Raw genomic sequence first — 19769 nt, 5'->3', positions numbered from 1 at the left:
AGTGACAGCATTGGGATTCCAAGATGACTTGTGTAGTTTTTACGTTAGGATTATTTTCCGTGCCTTTGATAATATCTTAAGTGAGTTACCTGGAGCTGTATATTCAGTCCTGTAGAGTAGAATAGTAGTTGTCCTTCAGAAGGGTGGTGGAAATAAAAAATTGGCTTTGGACTTGTCTTTTCTTGTAATTTGGATTTTTGTCCCCAGCCTTTATACTCTCCCCACCACTGTGCAGGGTTGAAGAGAGGACTGTGGATGTTTTTGCTGATGGGTGCTTGTTGCTTTGGAACAGAACACAGTTACTGTGTTGCTGATGAAATTGAGAGTGCTGTATTATTGATAGATTCAGCCTATTTAAAATAAAACAAAACCAAAACACTGAAATAACTAATTTGTATTATGCATTTACTTTTTGAATTTTTCTTTGAAAATGTGTGCAATACAAACGGGGTGCTGATGAATGTGATCTAAAAACAATAAATATTTTGTCAGTTACTGTGAAATACTGGAAAAAGAATGAATTCGTGGTGTGACCCATCATGTGTAAAGACAACAAATGCAAGTGTCTAAAAGGCAGAACTATTGGAGGGTCAAGAAACAAAGATCAGAAATCAGTATCAGCTCTAAAGCATGTTACCCAGTTTTATCCTTTGTTCCTCATTTCCACTTTTCAGTGAACCTCAAATGGAAGTTACACCTCCTCTCATCTAACTTCTACCCCTTACTGAAAACTTCTACCCTTTACTTGTTTCTTACTTTACTTAGTGTGTTACTTATATTTTAGACAACAATGTGCTTGTATTCCATTGTGTACATAGGGCCCATCTGAATGAAATGTTTAGCTATAATAATATTTTCTGCACTGCTGTAAGTGGAATTTCAGATTTTTTTTTATTAGCTGGAGTAAAGAAAAATAGAAAGGGAGAAGAGGAAAAAAGCACTTAAGGTTTTGATGTTTAAACTATGTTGAGAATCAGGGTCAAGTTTTTCTAGATTATAGACTCTTGGAGATGGAGTAGACTGACTTGGTTGTTCTTTATCCATTGTGTAATAATTTAAAGCCTGTCACCTAATAAGCACTCTGTAAATATTTGTGTAAATAAATGACCAAAATGCTAATGATGATCTTTCCAAGAAAAGTTAAGTAGGACTTTTTATAGTATTATCCTTGAGAAAAAGTTCATTTAAGCAATAAAATATTATGAAATTTTTCATACCCTTTCTCACATTTAGAATATACTACTGGGTGGCCTTTGTATTATTTTATTTATATTTATGAGGTTACAATTTTAAATATCCCTACTTAATTGTTTGATACCTAAGCCTTGTAGGTATTCCTACATGTATCTAGAAGCATTTCCAACCGTTAACATTTATTTTGAAAGTCCCTGTGAAGATTTAGTCAATTTTATTTTTAATTTCATGCTTAGAGTATTTAAGTGAGTAGTTGAAATAAATCTGGAAGGCAAACATAAATATACCCAACAATATTTTATTAATTTACTTTAGTGAGAATATACCCAAATAATTCAGGATCTTTAGAATACTAAATTCTAGCAGAAACTTCACAGTTTACTCTAAAGAATCCATTAAACTTGGATGGAATTTGTATTTCAATAGAAATGCTTTTTTAAAAGTAGATCATTTGACTCCCCATTCTCTTTTTTCCAACTACGTATAAACAGAGTAAACACAAATAAATAAGTAGGCTTTTTTGTTTGTTTTTTGGGTAAATAATCGAAATTCTTAATCTGTCAGAATGAATTCATGTGATATTTTCAGTAAGGGGTAGAAGTTAGATGAGAGGAAGTGTAACTTTCATTTGAGGTTCATTGAAAAGTGGAAATGAGGAACTAGGGATAAAACTGGATAACGTGTTTTAGAGCTGATGCTAAATTCTGATCTTTGTTTCTTAATAGATTTGTATCATTAATACTTAAATTTGTATGGAAGCATGCAGTCTCATTCAGAGTGTAAATTAGTTCATCTTTTTGAGGGGATAGTTTGGTAACATAACAGTGTAAATACATTTACCTATCAAGAAATTTATCACAGTTTTATTTAGGCATGGGCAGAGTATGTGTGCTCTTTCACTGGGCGTTATCATTTGCAGTATTATAAAACGTTAGAAAGAGAACTAATATCCATCAATAGAAACTAATTAAATATAGTACAGTTCATCAGTGAAATTTTGAGCAGCTGTCAAATTCAAAGAGGTAGATTTATATGTGCTAATTATCATGTATTAAATTTTAAAAATCGGAGTGCAGAAATGTATGCATATAAAAAATAATCTAGGACTAAAATGTGCTTCATATATGTAGTTTTAGAAGGATACAGTTAACTAGCTGTGCTTTTTAGAAGTTGGTGAAAGTAAGTGTTGTATGTGAATGTTTTCCATATATGTATGTTACTTCATAGATAAAAAACATAGTTAAAAATAAAAGCAAGTAAACTGTGGTGGTAATGAAAAGAATATTCTTGTGCTGCCTTCTTAGACATACATCTAAAACCCTCAGTCATATAATGGAATGGTTCATTTAAAAGAAATGAAAGGTTAAATCATGATGATGATGTTATTAATACTGTATTTACTTTAAGAAATTTGACCAGATTTTATTAATCTTTTAATTTAAATTCTATTTAACTCAAATAGCTGTATCTCACTTATGTTTGTTTTAGTCTATTTCACACTTGGGTTTTGTACCTCTGCTAAAATATATAACAGAGTAGAAAAAGAAAAATAGAGATATTATAAAGTAATGACTACATTTCATACATTTTTGAGAGGGGAAGTTTTGATACTGTTTTTCTAGTAGTTTGTTTTTGTGTAAGTAGGTGAAATAATTATCCTACCACCAATTATCTGTCCTTGTTTTGTTTGAAAGCATGGATTTTGAAAACTCTTGCCCTTCCCTAAATAGAAGAAAATATTTGATGGTAACAAAACTCCTTTACAAGGAATTTTTATTTAAAAAGTCTTATGTGAGAAAACAAGTACCAAGAAAATCTTAAATCATACAAAATAGTGTTGCTTGCATGTAACACACTTGTGTGTGTCTGTGTCTGTATATTTGATTTTCTTGTTCCTTGTTCAAAGAAGCAAGTGCTAGTGCTGGTCCTAAATAAAATTGTAAGTTTAGGAGATCCCTTCATCTAATCTTGGTATTTATTGACCTTCTTCTGTCCTTTTTGGTGAGAGAGGCTTTTCTTTTTCTGGTCACTTGGACATTTTAATCATTTTCTTTAGTTATTTATCATGTTGGTATATATTTGCCTAACTCTTAGTATGTCCACTGCTATTTATACTTTAATGCTTTTGTCATTGGCAAAAATGAAAGACCTTGTGCTGTTGAAATAGGAAAACAGTTTTTCTGCCTACAAAATTAGGTTGAACTAGAAGGAAGGTGATTCACTTCTATAATGTAGAGTCTTAAGATAGATGTATATGAATCTCCTTTCACACCGTTTTGCACAGATTATCCTGTGGTATGGCATAGGCTATCATATTAACAAAAAGGACCAGAAAATAAAATGATGAGAAAAATAATTATTTTGCTATAGTAACAAAGAATTACAGAAATTCTGATACAGTTTATATTAAATATTTTTAAGATCTTATTTCAGTAACCTAAAGATAGTAGTCACAGACCAAATTTTTTTTGTCATCAGATATTATTCCTAGTGGTAGCCATAAATTAAAAGAGATTGTATTACAGGGTATCAAACAATTCCTTTATTCATGCATTTGTTATTTCATCAACAAATACTTAAGTGTCTGCCTTATTGCAGAGACTGGGGGCCCTGGGTATACATTGATGAACAAAGTGTTAACTGCTTTCATCAGACTTCTGATCTGTAAGGGACAGAGATGATAAATATACATAATTCTGAAGGAGAAAGCATATCACATATTTATTACTAAAAACTTAACAGTAAATGTCAGAAAACATAAGCACTCCATAATCCTAGAACAGAAGGGAAGGAAAGAGTGAATGGTTTGGTTGACTTGAGCCTTAGGGGGAGCTGATACCTTGTCTAAGTTGGAAAGCCTGTCCTTGGCTTCAACATAAAGATTCTTTGAACTCAAATCTATCTTGGCTTGCTTATGTTGGAGGAAAGTTTGAGAAAAAGAAACCTTGCTGGTAACTTCTCTTAATCTGAGGTTGAAGCAGTTTATTTCAAGCATGGGAAGAATTGACCTGTTAGGAAATAGAAGCCAGTTTGCTAGTTCCTCTTAAACTAGTTCTTAACAATGGAAATTATTTTGTTTGAGGAGCCTCCAAATGCCAGGCATACCCATACATAAATGTAAGCACTATATATGAACTGAGAAAACATTATTTTAAATAATCATTTGTTTTTCATTAATTTCACACAGTGTTTGGAGTCAGACTGTTCTTGTTTTGAATCCCAATTCTGCTGTATAACTGTACACTCTCTGAGACATGATTTCTTCATTTGTGAAATGAGGATAATATCACTTGGAGGAAATAGAGTAGATGATACAGAGGATGTACTCTGGAGCAACTACCTGGGTTCAAATTGTAGCTCCTCAATTTAGTTAGTTTAGTTGGGAATAAGTTAGGCAAGTTTCTTAACCTCTCTTTGCCTCAGTTTCCACATATGTAGAATGGAGTTAATAGTGCCTACCTTTGTTAGGATTATTGTGAGAATTATATGAGTTAATATATACAATGCATTTAAAATGGCATATAGTAAGCACAGTGTAATTATTGTTATTACTTTAAGTTGTTATCACTTAGCAGGGTTATTGTGAGGGTTAAATAACATGTTTATTAAAAAAACAACTGTATTGCTGAACACAGTAAAGGTAAAATGTCAGAAACTGAGTAATACATACTTTCTCTCTTTGAATCTTCATATAAACCTAAGAGAAATTGTATGTCTTGCTGACTATACCTACAACAGTTTCTGATATACAATAGATATTTCATGTTGGATGAATGTTACCCATTTTACAGATTGATAAACGGAGGCCCAAGAGAACTACAAAATCTCCACTAAAACATGACATCATTTTGAAGAGACATTACTTGCAATATCATTCATACCATCACTCTTCTCAACTTAGATAGATTTGGCTGTATGTGTTAATAACTCCCTCGTCTAATTTTTTCCTTACTTTTTCCTTTCTTTTTAACAATTCATTTTATTTAGGAGAATTTGGATTGAAGACTGTTCAATTTAAAATTATAGATTGTTAATCTGCACATTGAAGGATCTCATCAAGTTCAGTTTGTATGGCAGTTTGACAAGTGTAGGGTTTTTTTTTTTCAATGCCACAGAACATAAAGCATTGTTCCTTTCTCATTGTATTTTCCATATTCCAGATTACATAAGGAAGAAATTGACAAAATAACAAATTATACTAAACTGAGGATATCATATGAATTGGCTATCATATGGATACATATGAATTGGCTCTACTGTCAGTCACCACTTTATTTGCTATTAATTAGTGATCCAGATACAGTGTTTCTGAATTCATTTATCTGAAATATTTTAGTCACTTTTATTTATGAGTAGGGGCGGGGTAGGGAAAAGCCATTTCTTTGGTTAGTTGATAAAGTTATAGGCATTCCTAGAAAATGAATTTAACCATAGTGTGTTACGTCTTGCTTCAGCAATCGTAAATCAATTAAATATTAATCTTATTCTCTTAGGTATCACAGATTAGTTTACCGAAAACCAGGTTACCATAAAGAACTACATTAGGATAATTATTTTTGACACCCTCAAGTTAACACCTGTAATGTATATGTATATAATGAATTTTGCCCAATGTAACAAATGCCTAATTTGTATTACCTTGCCTTCTCCTTTTCTTAATAGTCATTACTTACCAGAAGGCTTTAGTAAGGATAAATTGCTATGTAATTTCACTTCAGCCTTTTTTATTCAAGCAGGAAGCCGGATGTGTTTAAATAGCTTTTCTAAAAGAGGTAATTAATTCTTTTTTGAATTTTTAGGATTTTAAAATTTGAAATGGTGAAATAAGAGACTGTCTGTTTTGTCTGCTGAACTTACATGACGGAAGTTTGCTTTAGAATAGAGCTTCTGTATCTTTAAAAAATACACAGTGAGTCACCCCCTGCTCTTTTGGTAGATGCCTGGCTAGTGAACAGCTAAGCTGCTTTAGGCATGTAATAGAACATTCCATTTCCTGTTCCCTTGCTGACACAGAGGAGTGTTCCTGCTGGCAATGATCTAATCATAGTGCAGTAAGAAACATGGCAGTTTGATAAAACATGGTGGAGACAGCGGCTGAAATGGAAGCATATGTTCTAGAAGACATTCTTGAGGTAGGGTTAGGTTTGTAAATGAAATGAAAGTTGAAATCTGAACAAAGAAATCTTACCTGCCGGAATTATTTTACAGATGAATAGATTAGAGAAGAGAGCAAAGAGAGGCTGAGCATAAAAGCAGATACAGTCAGACCTTATTCTGTGTGAGAATGTGGCAGTCTGATTCACATGATTACTAAACAAGTCTAGAATTATTTTGTTTAAACTTCATGTTTCATAATTTGTAGATATGTTTGATAGGAAATAAAAGAAAGGGCCTTGGAAAGGCCTTGGTGCTACTGGTGACCTTTAGATTAACTCATTAGAAGGTTGGGTCTGCAAAGCAGCTTTGAGTAGGTTTAGTATTGCATGTCTTAGAATTCATTTACATATTTAAGCCCAAAGCTCTGCTTGCAGTGAAGTTTCTAGGTAAAATTAAGCATATATATCAGTCTGATTGCTTAATTTAGCTGGCACACTCTGGTTCTTGGTTTTTCATGTGACTTTGATTATTATAAAATAAATTATTAAATTAAAAATTAAAAGACCCTAAAATTTAAGGCAGTAATGCTTGACAACTCACAATAAAAATCTGCATTTTGAGTCATGAGTATTTTAAATTATATCTTCTTTTTATTTTTCCTGGTTGTATCAGTTTTTTAAGAACCTATCTGAATATAAATCAGCTCAAGGAAATAAATACATGTCAAAGTGAAACTATAATTGGTTTTGGCCTTGGTTGTAGTATATTATCAGACATTTGTATTTATAGTTACAGATATTTAAATCCCATTTTCTTATCTGTGGGGCTGTAGGGTTTTCTCCCCTCTTATTAAGAAAAAACTGGCTAATTCAGATAAAGAGGCTTTATGATGGTAAGTAGTATTCTTAATACTTAGATTGTTAAGACAATTTATTAAATATTTCATTATCTTGAAGAGATTTTTATTAGGGGGAGAGGGCTTGGGAGAATAAACTGCAAAGGAAAGCTAGGTGGGGTTAGGAGAAAAAAGCCTATGCGCATTATAAAGTGCTGCATGATCAATGAGCATTTTCTGGAGTCCCTCAGTGTGTGCTTGGAGCTGACATTGCAGCAAGTCTCATGGTTGTTCTGCAGGATGAAAACCGATTCCATTGTATTATCTAGCTCCTTGCAGACACCTGCCAACATACTCTTTTCCCCTTTCCTGAGAGCTTATTGTCTAAGTTGAATACTCTGGTTAATTTCCATTATTTTCCTCTTCTTTTTTTTTTTACTTTGATACTATTAGTGAGTTTCCTTAGAAATGGTGTGATGAATTATCTACTTAGAAACAGTGGTGTACATTTTCATCAAGGAACTTGAGTAATTAGGAGTGGTCACATGACTTTTTAGTGGTTCAGTTTAAATAAATCTGTAAAGTTCTAGTGCTACATTTTACTTTGCTTTTTTAAAATTTTGGATTTTAAAGAAGTGTGCTTTATAGATTTTATAAGTTCTGTTTGACCTTTGGACATTTTATATATATACATATATATATATATATATATACATATATGTATATATAAATAAGTATATAACAGATTTTAGAAGTCTTGTTTATTTCCTGGAAAACCTATTTGAGCATTTTGTGCCCTAAGTACAGGTTTTTCTAATATTATCTTAAAGACTGGATTTTCATTATTGCCACTAAAATTGTTTAATGTCATGTTAAGATTTTAACATTACCTAATTTGATCATTTGTTACTAGTTATTAAATAAACTAATTTTAATTGTTCTAATTTCAGTCTCTCTTAATTTGGTTCCTATATACCTGTTACATTAAACTATGCTAGTGAGTAGTTCTCTTTCTTTAATATTGTTTGATTTAACTGACTATTTGTCAATAATTCACAGACTAGATGTGATATTTTTCCAAGTAATAATAAAACATACTTCTTTTCCAAAATTATAAGTACTTATAATGACCTAATACAAAAATAAAAGTTCAAGGAAAATAAGCTTGCTAACTTCCTGAAGCAAAATGTACCATTTTCTAAGATAACTTCATGTTGCAAGAGAATAAATACGTATTACACAAGCTTTCCAGAAAAATATTTTTGCTTTTTTAAAAGGTTACTGCCTTGTATAAATGTTCAATAATGAATAGTGAAGTTCATCTACATACCACAGTGACAATTTTATTATTGTACCTAATATTGAGCTGTTTAAAGTTTGTCATAATTTTCATCTTTGTGACTTTATATACTGAGCATCTGGAATTTTATGTAGATTTCTAGTTTTTTACATTAAACATTGTACCCTTTCTGTTTTTTCTGTCTTTTTGAGTGTAACTTGGTCCTTTGAATCATAAATTTGTGAAGGTGTTTTTAGTAAATGTTAGTAAAAAGAAAACAAAATCAGTATCATCAGTGAATATAGAAGAGATTAATTCTCATAATGCTATAGTTTACCTTTTAAATTGTGATTATTTTATACACCCCACATGTATTTAACTTGAATCTTTAGATGATACTCAAAATCTTTAGTAAAATACTACGTTTCTAATACCTAAAACTGGAAAGGTTGATTTTAACGTATCACTGCTTCTCAGCTATCCAACTATTGGATTAAATACAGTAACTTGCTTTTTTTAATTATCCAAATAATCCAGTCAGTAATTTTCTTCTTCAAACCAGAGTAGCCAAAATTGTTTGTTCCTTTTGCCCATTTTATTACTCAGGAAATTTGCAAATATAGGTGATAGAAAAGGACTGGGAAACTATATAAATATGTCTTATGTTACTTATGTTAGTTTTGCTAAGATATGGTTATAATTTTAGAATATTAATGCTTTTCCTGTAAGTTGAATATAAGAATGGATCTTAGTACTTAGATCAATAAGAAGAAAAAGTCCTCTAAACTTTTTTGGGGTATATTCCAAGTTTGTGTGTATGATGAAATACTATGTATATATGTATACATGCATGTATATAAAACGAAGCTGTTTTATACAAAAACATGAAACAGGTCATTTCAGAAACTTAATTACCATATATTCTAGTTTTATTATTTATAATTGAACCCATTTTAGTAGTTTTCAGTAAGAATTGTTTTAGAAATGAGAAATTCAGATAAGTCCATCTTTTAATTTTAATTAAATTCAAAATGATTTTTTCAGGGCATAACATTTAACATATTTTTGCTTTAACAAAGTAACTATTTTATGATAATAAAAATAGTTACAGTGTCAAGTATGACAGCTCTCGTGCCCATTGTTGTTCTTTTGTCAAAGCCAGGGTTTCTAAGAAGTTCATCTGTACTTGATTTTACATGTTTTAATACATAAACAAAAAGCCCCAAATCTCTGTGGTTGTTACCTAGAGATATAGAGGGGTTGAGGATTTGGCTGAATCCTTTAGGGTGGAGCTAAATTAAGGATCAAATTTAAACATAGTAAGTAGGTTTATTATGGAACCATTGCTTTCTCTATATTTATCTTCACATCAGAGGATTTTTTCTTTTTTTAAAAATAATACTGAAAGTTACTGTTCCTTTTGGTTTGTCAACATTATGGGCTAATGGTAAATAGTGCATTTTAGTTCAGACAGGAAAATACTTACTATTTATTTACCATAAAAATTACTTTTAGTAATGATAAATCTCCATGAAGTAGACTCTTTCATCAGATACTTTATTTCTTTTTTATTCCGTAAAATACATGGGCTTATGTAATGCACATCATTTCTATGTTATATCATCAAGTCTGTGGATTTCTAAAGTTCTGTATTTTAGTATAATCGTCGTAACATTTTTCACTAGGAAGAATTGGACTTACTTTCAGGGCATAAGCATAAGTTGATCGATCTAGAGACAGTAACTTTAGCTAAATATGTACATGATTTGAACTGATATAAATAACAGTTTCCATTCATGAAAAAGTTTTAGAAAAATTAGACATGCTGAGAAGATTGAATCTCATAATTTCCTCCAGTATTTATTGAGTACCTTTAAAATGTGCTAGGCAGATGAAATTAAATGAGATTAGTTTGGCTAATTTTTCTTTACAAAGCTTTAAGTTCATAGGACAAAATTTCTGACATTGATATTTAAACGTTCTTGAATTTGGGATGAATACAGATGTGTATTTCAATACTAATATTCTATCTCATTTGTTCATCCAAATAGTTTGAAACCTTTGTTTTCAGCATTCTAAATTTTCAGTAAGCAGTTATTTTCCTATATCTAAGCACCTTTATGTTACCTTTTTTTATGCTTATCATTTTAATTGTTATGTATGAATGTCAGTTTGTCTCCAAAATCACCTGGTTCCCATGTTCATCTTTTTGTCCTTAAAGGTTTTTCTATGACAATTTAAGTCAGTATATTGTATATATGTATATATATAATAATGCACACTCATTTATATACTGACATACACTCTACATACACACATTCATGTCCCTGCTATTTTATGCGTTATGAATAATCTTATTTGGAAGTCAAGGTTATCTTGGAGGGTCATAAATTGTAACACTGCTTTCACACACGATTGGTGGGGAAATGCATCGTAGAGTAGCTTAAAGACATACTTAATTTAAATAATCCCTAAAAAGAACACTGGTGTTTTAGTGGAATAAGAAGGCTCCAACAGTTTGCAAAAAGATAGTACAACTAGAAGTATGTGAACTAATCTATTTCTCTCATATGAGATTAAAAACAGAATTGTCCAAATGCCACTGGTTCCATGTTAATCCATCTTAGTTCAGTAGTTAATGGACACTGTGGAGTGTGAATTAGGAAAGGGCTACATCATGTATTAACTGCATGTACATGCAACAGCATTGGCACTTTGTTGGTTCTGAATTGTTAGGAAGCTCTTGTTTGGACATTTGACTGAAGAACTCAGTCTTATATGTCTTCCACATTTGCCAAGAAAAGCCTTTCATGTCGTGTTTTTATAAATGTTAAATGTCTGAGATAACTTTTGGTTTAATGAGTGTTAGATTAATATTGGCCATTAATATTTGGTCTTGAATGGAGTCAGGCTTCTAACTAGTTGGCTATATATGGATATATGTTGTACATAGGATGCTCACATAGTTTTATGGTGGTGGTAGTAATTGAGCACGTTAGTTACTATTTATTGAAAATTTAAGTTATTATGCAGAGGGGCTGTGCCAAGTGCTTCACAAGCATTGTTTTATTTAATCCTTTAAATGACTCTATGAAGAGGTAGGTATCTATTTCCTAGAATGTTTATAAGGCATAAATGAGATAATCTGTGTAAACATTCAGCACAGCACTTAGCACATAGCTAATATTCAACAACTATTTTTAAAAACAGCTCATATACAATTTTATGCTAAAAAGTATCACACTCATTTGTCAGGCCATGAAAATTTTAGCCTAAAAATGATTAAATCAGTAGTTATCAAAGGTTTCAGAACTCTTACATGCTTAAAAATTGAGGACTCAAAGAGTTTTTATTATGTGAGTTCTGTTTATCAATAATTATGTTAGAAATTGAAATTCAGAAAATTTAAAAATATTTATATTGTTCATTTAAAAAAAACTACTAAATCCATTACATGTTAACATAGTTAAAATAGCTATTTTCAAAAAAAAAAAAAAGGCTTTGAGGAATGGCACTGTTTTACATTTATACAAATACCTTTAAAGTCTGGCTTAGTAGCAGATAACCAGACTCACATATCTGCTTTTATATTCAGTCTGTTGCAGTACATTATTTGGAGGACACCTAAGAAGAAAATATGGTTTCTAAGAGAAAAAAGGGAAGAATGTTTTAATAACTCTGTCAGATAATGTGAATATTCTTTGATACCACTCCTGAAACTACAAATATGATGTTTCCTAGAGGTTAGTTGCAGTGTGGGACTCTGAAGCATTATTAATGGCTTTCTCTACATTTTGTTAGATTAAAATCCACAGGTTTGTTGTATATTTTGAATGGATTCTTTTACCCGTACCTGATTTTGTAACATCATACATAGGTAATTTGAAAAATGAACATTGAAGTATTTACTGACTTCCAAATACTGCTACATTCTATTCTACAGTGCTAAAAAAAAAAAAATCGAAACATTTCCTAATATCACCACTGGTTTTTTTTAGAAAACTGAGAAGCTGTCACATTCACATTGTCAGATAAAAGTTTTCCAAAATTCTAATTTTGCTTGAAAGCTCGAATTTATCACTGATGACAAAGAAACTGATTTATTTTCCTTGAAGTGACAGGCTCACTTCATTTGTTTTCAAGAAAATATATGCTAACTAAGTCTGAATAACTAGTATGTCTTAAGTAAAAACAGTGTTCATGATAAAAACCTACTGGTTTAACTCACATTTATGGAAGTTGTACAGAGGTAACTACTGTACTCAGGTATGCAACAGAATGTTTTCTGTTTTGTCTCAAAGAATATTAAAAAGTCATACTCAAGGTTGAAAATTTAAAAATTAATACTTTCACTGTTTCATAATGGAAGTGGCCTTCCTTTTCCCCGCTTTTTCCTTTTAATTCTGAGTATATAGCAGAGAATATGTTGATTGGTACCTTGGCCTTGATTTTTGTTAAGGGGCCAGCAGTTTTACCCACCATTACTTTTGCATCATCAGTGTGAATGTCAACAAAGTGAAACAGGCAAATAACATCTTAGTATTATAGAAATAGTTTTGACTTCACAGACCCTCTGAAAGTGTCGTGGGGATCCCTATGGGTCCTGTGGACCACACTTGAATAACTTTCTTTTGCTATTTTATCAGGTTTCTTAATTCATCTTAAGAAGTGGGAAAAATTTTGTGTTGTAATTTGAAAATTGTTTTAAAATTAAGTCCTGGATTCGTTATCAGAATTAATGAAAAAGGAGTTTGAGTATCCTGAATGACATAGTGTGTGAAAGGAGAAGCTAGAAATAAGTAGAAAGTCATTTTGCTTGTAGAGTAACATTAAGTAATAACAGTTTGATTTTGATAGAGAATAAATACTGAAATGGGTTTGTAAATTCTATCAAGTGTCTTAATGTTACAATTCTACTGAATGATTAGGAAAGGAGTTCATAAATTATTTTAAATACTCATTTTTTAGCAAGTGAGATAAATACATGAAATATTTGTTAAATTTGAATATTTTTCATTTTAAAGGCTATAGGCTTCTTTTCTATATCCTATCACAGTTGCCAGCTGGTTTTCATCCAGTCAAGAGAAATTCTTTCTCTGAGACTAAGAACTGAGAAGTTCTTTTTTTATATTGCCTATGAAAATGAAAAACGAGATTCAGATAATATATATCTTGGTTATCCAAAGACTAAGCTGATAGTTCAAATTCCTTTTTTCAGTAGCATAACTAAGTCATTTTAAAATTACTTTAAACCTTCCTCTTTTATTTATATTTATATATACTATATTTTTGTAACAATTTAATTTAGAAATTGGCATTAAAATCATGTGTTCCCATAGGAAAAGAAAAATGTCAGTAACATCTACACATCTGTCTTTCCACTTCTTAGATGCAAACTCTTCTCCCCACCTGCAAATTCCAAGGGACTGTTGGGATGAGGAACAGTGTTGAGAAAGAGTTAAAAACTGCTTGTTGGTGTTCTGTGCTATCTGAATTGTTTAGTCTCTGGTGTTTTATTATCTAGCCTTTTTGAGTTTTGATACCTGTTGCATACTTCCTTTTGATTTCTTTGTCCTGCTACAGAGTGTCTAGTTTCTAATCCTCTATGTGGCTGGATACCATGGCCTGCCTAACTCCTTCATTTTACAAAGACCCTTCTTACTTGCTGACCTTCTCATACATCTAACTACTGTTTATTCCTAGCTAGCTCCAATCTTGAATTTGTCCTGTTCCCATGTCCCTAGTCCTTGTCACGTGTTCTGCATTTGTAATTTATGTCCTGTCATCATAATAAAGACCTATGTATATTTGTGTTAACTGTTTAAGCTAGGTTGAAAAAGTTTCTAAATTCTTGTTTCATAAGAGAATACTTGTTAAGATTAAAAAAAAAAAGTCCTGGTGTTTAAGTGTTTACACATATTGGAAAGATTTCCTTTTTCATATTTTGTCACATTTGTACAATGCTTTGTTATCTTTTCAAAGTATCTTTCTCAGTTTCTCTTACTAGTTTTGTTGGTGAAAAAGTAAATGGAGATTTAAGTGGATAGAAAGAAAGGTGATCTCTCCTATAAAACTATTCGTTTAAAGAACAAAAATACTAAAACTCTGCCTTTTAAAAAAATCATGGCAGGTAGATCATAATTTTATAATATTTTATGAATTACAAAGTATGTCTTTTATAAATTTTATAGTTAAGAATGCTGAATTACGTTGACATTGATTTTTAAGTATTAAAAAGATTATATTTAATGGTCTTCCTTTTTCATCGTCGAGTTTATAGTATTATATAATTTTTTTATGAATAGTTTTATTCTTGATGTCTTCAGTGACTTAGCTTTGTATCTTGAGCACAGTAAATACTTGTTTTTAATTTTCATTTGAGATATTCTTGTATCGTGAAGGAATTATCTTCCCGTTTTTTTCCCTGGGGAAGTTCTTTGAACTTTTAATTAGCTTTGGTTAGGTGTGTACATAGAATGAGGTAGGATACTAAAAGTTACTCATATTACTCAAATTAACAACCCAGGTGGTAGCTTTAAGGTTTGTCATCTTTGCATGTTATTTGAAATAAGTATTTTTTTTATTTTTGCTTTTCTTAATCTCTAAAGTTAATTTGTACCATATAATTTCTCTAAGATCCCTTTTAGACATAAAAATCTATAACTATTTCTTAAGGTAGCGACCTCAGGAACTTCTAAACAAAATGAGATAATGGTGTGTATCTCCCATATATTTTGTAAGTTTTATAACATGTTTTACTGTTATTTCACATTTAAGAATCAAATCCAAGCTCTGTGTTGTACCTGAACAGTCTATTATTTGACTTCCTTTACACACTGAACTTTATCTTTACCATATTTAATCTGAACTGTTTGTTTTTATATTGTATTCTTACTCTGTTACTGCTCATTGTTCACCATATATTCATTATTCAAAGTTCTACTCCTTCCCTGTGTTTTTTTTCTTTAGTCTTCCTTTCAAGTTCATTATCTCCCACGGTTTTCTACTCTTAAGAAGTAATGCAAGACTGCATACACTTAAAATATTTTATGGTCTCTATTATGTCCTTGATTAAATAGTAAATTCTTTAATATGGGTGCCTTGGCTTTCTAAATTAAAAAGAAATACTTACGTATTTATGTGAAAGATACTGCATCCCACAAAAGAATTTGAAATAACTTACAAGAGTATAAGCTCTAAAAAATAAAAATACAAAAGGCAGAATTAGTATATTAAGGGCAGAAGTAAAAGTAGTATACAGAAATGCATATGCAATATGGGATTGGTAAGCTTAGATAAAATTAATTAGCAGTAAGAGGCAAATTAGAAACTTAATGGGTTTTGAGGTTTGTATTGTCCGTAAGCTCCATAGGCATACTCAACTAGCTAGAGAACTGAAGTATTTTATTAAATTTAGATTCCAAAAGAAATTTCTCCTTGGACACCTAGAAAGGAGGTACTGCATGTTGTAGTGAATAACTTCTTCATTCCAAAGATAAGCAAGCTTTATATTGTTTCTACAGAAAGTAAGCCAAGGATTTACTGATAAAATGCATTTGGATTTAAAAATATAATAATGTATCCTGAGTACTCAGTTTTCTGATGGTCTGGTTTGTTTCAAGGAGAAACTTGAGACCATTCAGAGCAAAGGTTGCAAGCTAGTGACTTCTTAGCTGAATAAGACTTAGAAATGTGTTTTATATAGCTGGCATAATATTGACCCACATAATGATCATTTATTTACATTTCCTTTAATTTCTCTCGGCACTGTTATTCAAATCCCTATTCAAATCTTGCAAATATTTTGTTAAATTTGTCCTGTAGGGGAGGAAAAACTTTTTAGTATCCTCTTAAGCTTATTTGCTGGGGACTGCAAATTAAACTGATAAAAGCAATTAACAGGAGAAATTTACACATGGATGCGGGGCCTCAGTAGAAAAGAAGTGGAACCCAAAGAAGAGGTAAGGCTTCTCTCACATTTTAACAAAAAACAATAAATTGTGAAGTGAGTAGCCAAAGGAAATAGGATTTGGGTTTGTAGGAGTAGTAAATTAAGGTAAATAAATGGGAAAACAAACGGTAGTAGATAAGGGTTATTTATTAAGGTTTCTTATACAGACTGAAGTCAGAGCCATCCCCAGTGGTAAGAGCCATCTCCTATGATGAAGAGTCTTTTTCCTCTTCCTCGTACTGGAGAGGGCAGGAAGGAAAACATCACAAAGGGAAATTTATGCTCTGCTTTTACACAGAAAGGGGAAGGACATAGAGTTCCTCCTGCGTCTGTTGTTTCTCAGTTGCCTTCAGTCAAAATAATCTTTATGCAGCAAGTGGCATATTTTGGGGTGGCATATGCTAATCTCCTTTCTCCTCTAATGTTTTATAGTTTTTTTAATTGTTATAAATTTCAATCTTTTTATTTTTGCATTTGTTTGTTACTTATATATAGGAGTGCAGTGGATATCTCTACAATGATCTTGAATCCTATAGGCTTGCTAAATTCACTTAGTTCTATTTTGTTCTGTCATGTTTTGTTTTTGCCTGATTTTTAGGGTTTTATACATACATGGTCATCTATACAAATAAAGTCAGTTTTTCTCCTCTTACTTCCATCTATATGCCTTTAATTCTTTATTTCTTGCCTTATTGTACTAGGTATAACCTTCAGTAAAATGTTGAAAAGCATTGAGTACCTGTGGACAGCCATGTCTTATTCCTGATCTTTGAGGAGAATGTATTCAGTCTTTTGCCATTGAATGTGATGTTATCTCTAGTTGCTTCTTGATTCCTTTATTTGGTTGAAATATTCCTGTCCCTAGTTTGCTAATAATTTTTATCATCACAGGGTATAGAATTGTCAGGTCCTTTTATCTGTGTCTTTTGAGATGATTTTCCTTGTTTATTCTCTTACTATAAATTATGTTGATTGACTTTTGGATTTTAAACCAACTTTGTATTCCTGGGATAAATAAACTTCTTTGCTTACGATACATGCATGGCCCTATTTGAGGCTGAATTTGGTTTACTAACATCTTGTTAAGAATTATTGTTCTTCGCAAGGCATACTGATTCTTAGTTTTCTTTTCTTGTAAAACCTTTAACCATTTCTTTTGTGTGTGTCATAGAAATGTTTGCCTCATAAACTGATTGGGAGTGTATCTTTCTCTTCTATTTTCTGAAAGCTTGGGGACACTTGAATGTTTGAATCAAGCAGGGTAACCATCTGCACCTATTGTTTTGTTTGTGGAAAGATTTTCACTTAAAAATTCAGTTTCTTTTATAGACATTAAGCTATTTATCCTGTCTGTCAGTTTTGATGATTTTAAGTCTTGTAAGGAAATGGTTTCAGTCTTAGTTGTTGAATTAACAATGGTTCATAATAGTTCTATACTCTTTCAATGGTGGTAGGATCTGTAATATCCTTCAATCCTGATACTGGTTATTTGCATTTTTCTCTGTTTCTTGTATGGCCTAATATTAAGTTTATCAATTTTTGATAAACTTTAAGTTGATTTTTATTTCATGTCATCAATTTTTCTATGTTTTGTTCATTTTCTGTGTCATTGATTTCTATTCATATATTTCCTCCCTTCCTCTTTGGTTTTAATTGGTTCTTATTGTAGTCTCTATAAGTGGAAGCTTAAATATGTTTCTAACATTCCATCTTTTCTGTGCTGTATTAAAAGCTATAAATTTGTATGTACTGCAGTAAATACATACCACAAATTTTGGTGTTTTATTTTTGTAATCATTTAGTCCTAAATGTTTTGTAATTTACCTTATGTCTTTCTCTGACTAATTCTGCCTTTCTCACCTGGGGTTTCATGGGAGAATTAAGCTCTAATCCATAAGACCTCTTTTATTCTCTTGCACATGTAGAATTGCACTGTTTATATACCATCTTGGGGAGAGTTGAGAAAATAGTCACTCAAATCATTTTTGGTCATCTTTGATTCAGATGAGGAATTCTTTTTGAGAATGTTTCTATGGATTGCTTAAAAGTAGCTTATTTAATTTCTAATATGTTGGGATGTTACAGGTTTCCAACTTAATTACAGGTAGTCAGGGAGTATACTGTACTCTGATTTTGGTTATTTTGCATTAAACTTGTTTTATAGTTGAAAATATGATCCATTTTGGTAAATGTTTTATGCACAGTTAAGAGAATATGTTCTCTAGTGCTAGGGTGAGTGTTTCATAAATGTCAGTTAGATTACATTAGTTAATAATGTTCAAATCTTTTATATCCTTTCTACCTGTTCTATCAATTACTGTAAGTTTTGAAATCTTCAGTTATAATTGTGGAGACGCTCATTTTTTTGTTTGGTCAGTTAGTTTTTGCTTCATGTATTTTGGAACTCTGTTATAAGGCACATAAATATTTAGGATTATTGTATCTTCTTGCTAAATTGATCCTTTTATGTAATTAAATGTCCCTTTTTTATTAGTCTTCCTTGTTTTGTCTGGATTCTGCTTTGTCTGATAATAATAATTTTTCTACCAGTGAAAACTACTAATGTTTTCATGATATGTCTTTCTCCATCATTTTAACATCTCTGTCTTTATATTTAAAGTATTCATAGACAGGGTATAGTTAGCTCTTGCCTTTTATCTAGACTGTCAATCTCTGCCTTTTAGTTGGTGTATTTGGTCCATTTTCACTTAGTGTAATTAGCAATATTTTATGTTTGAGTCTTCTATCTAATTGTTTTCTGTTTGTCCCATTTGTTATTACTCCTTTTTTAATTTTATGACTTTACTTGATTATTTTTGTATTTCATTTTATTACCTCTGTTGCTTTATTACTTCTTCTTATTTTGGGGGTGGTTGTTTTGGAGTTTGCAATATACATGTTTTAACTTACAGCTACCTTCACCTAATAATATAACCCTTTGCATATAATATTAGGAACCTTACACCATTATATTTCTCCTCTTATGTCTCTATGGGATTATTGTCATATATTTTATCTCTATGTATATTATGAATCTCCAGAATAGATTATTATTTATAGATATTTTCTTAAATGAGGAAAAGAAAGATACCTATTTTTATATCATTTCTAGTATTTTTCATTACTTTGTGTGAATCCAGTTTCATGAAGTATCTACTTAAAAAATTTCCTTTAATGCTTTTTATAGTGCAGGTCTGCTGATGACAAATTGTCTTGGGTTTTGTCTCCAAATGTCTGTTTCCCCTTATGTTTGAAGTATACTTTGCTACACTTTTCTTGGTTGAGATGTTTTTCTTTCAGTATTTAAAAAGTGTCTTTCTTTTGTTTTCTGTTTTCCATTCTTTCTCATGACAAGTAAGCAATCATTCTTTATTCCGTTGTACATAATGGTTTTTTCCTGTGCTTTCTAAGAT

At 31.1% G+C, this 19769-nt stretch overlaps 1 protein-coding gene across 6 annotated transcripts in view; it reads left to right on the top strand.

Annotated features, from left to right (window-relative positions):
- ANKRD17 (ankyrin repeat domain 17) overlaps window positions 1-19769 on the top strand; it is a 171411-nt gene that overhangs the window by 28244 nt on the left and 123398 nt on the right. The window contains exon 1 of one of the 6 annotated variants that reach the window (XM_036927557.2): window positions 1513-6326. The exons of the other annotated variants lie outside the window; for them this stretch is intronic. Within the exon in view, the coding sequence (XP_036783452.1) occupies window positions 6273-6326 (54 nt within the window). The 5' untranslated portion in view covers window positions 1513-6272. Of the gene's footprint in view, window positions 1-1512; window positions 6327-19769 lie in introns of those variants that run through there. 6 annotated transcript variants of the gene reach the window in all.

This window comes from Manis pentadactyla, chromosome 5 (genome assembly GCF_030020395.1).
Source record: "Manis pentadactyla isolate mManPen7 chromosome 5, mManPen7.hap1, whole genome shotgun sequence".
NCBI classification, from domain to species: domain Eukaryota; kingdom Metazoa; phylum Chordata; class Mammalia; order Pholidota; family Manidae; genus Manis; species Manis pentadactyla.
Note: the sequence above shows the minus strand (reverse complement) of the source record. Positions and strands in the feature narration are given on the sequence as shown.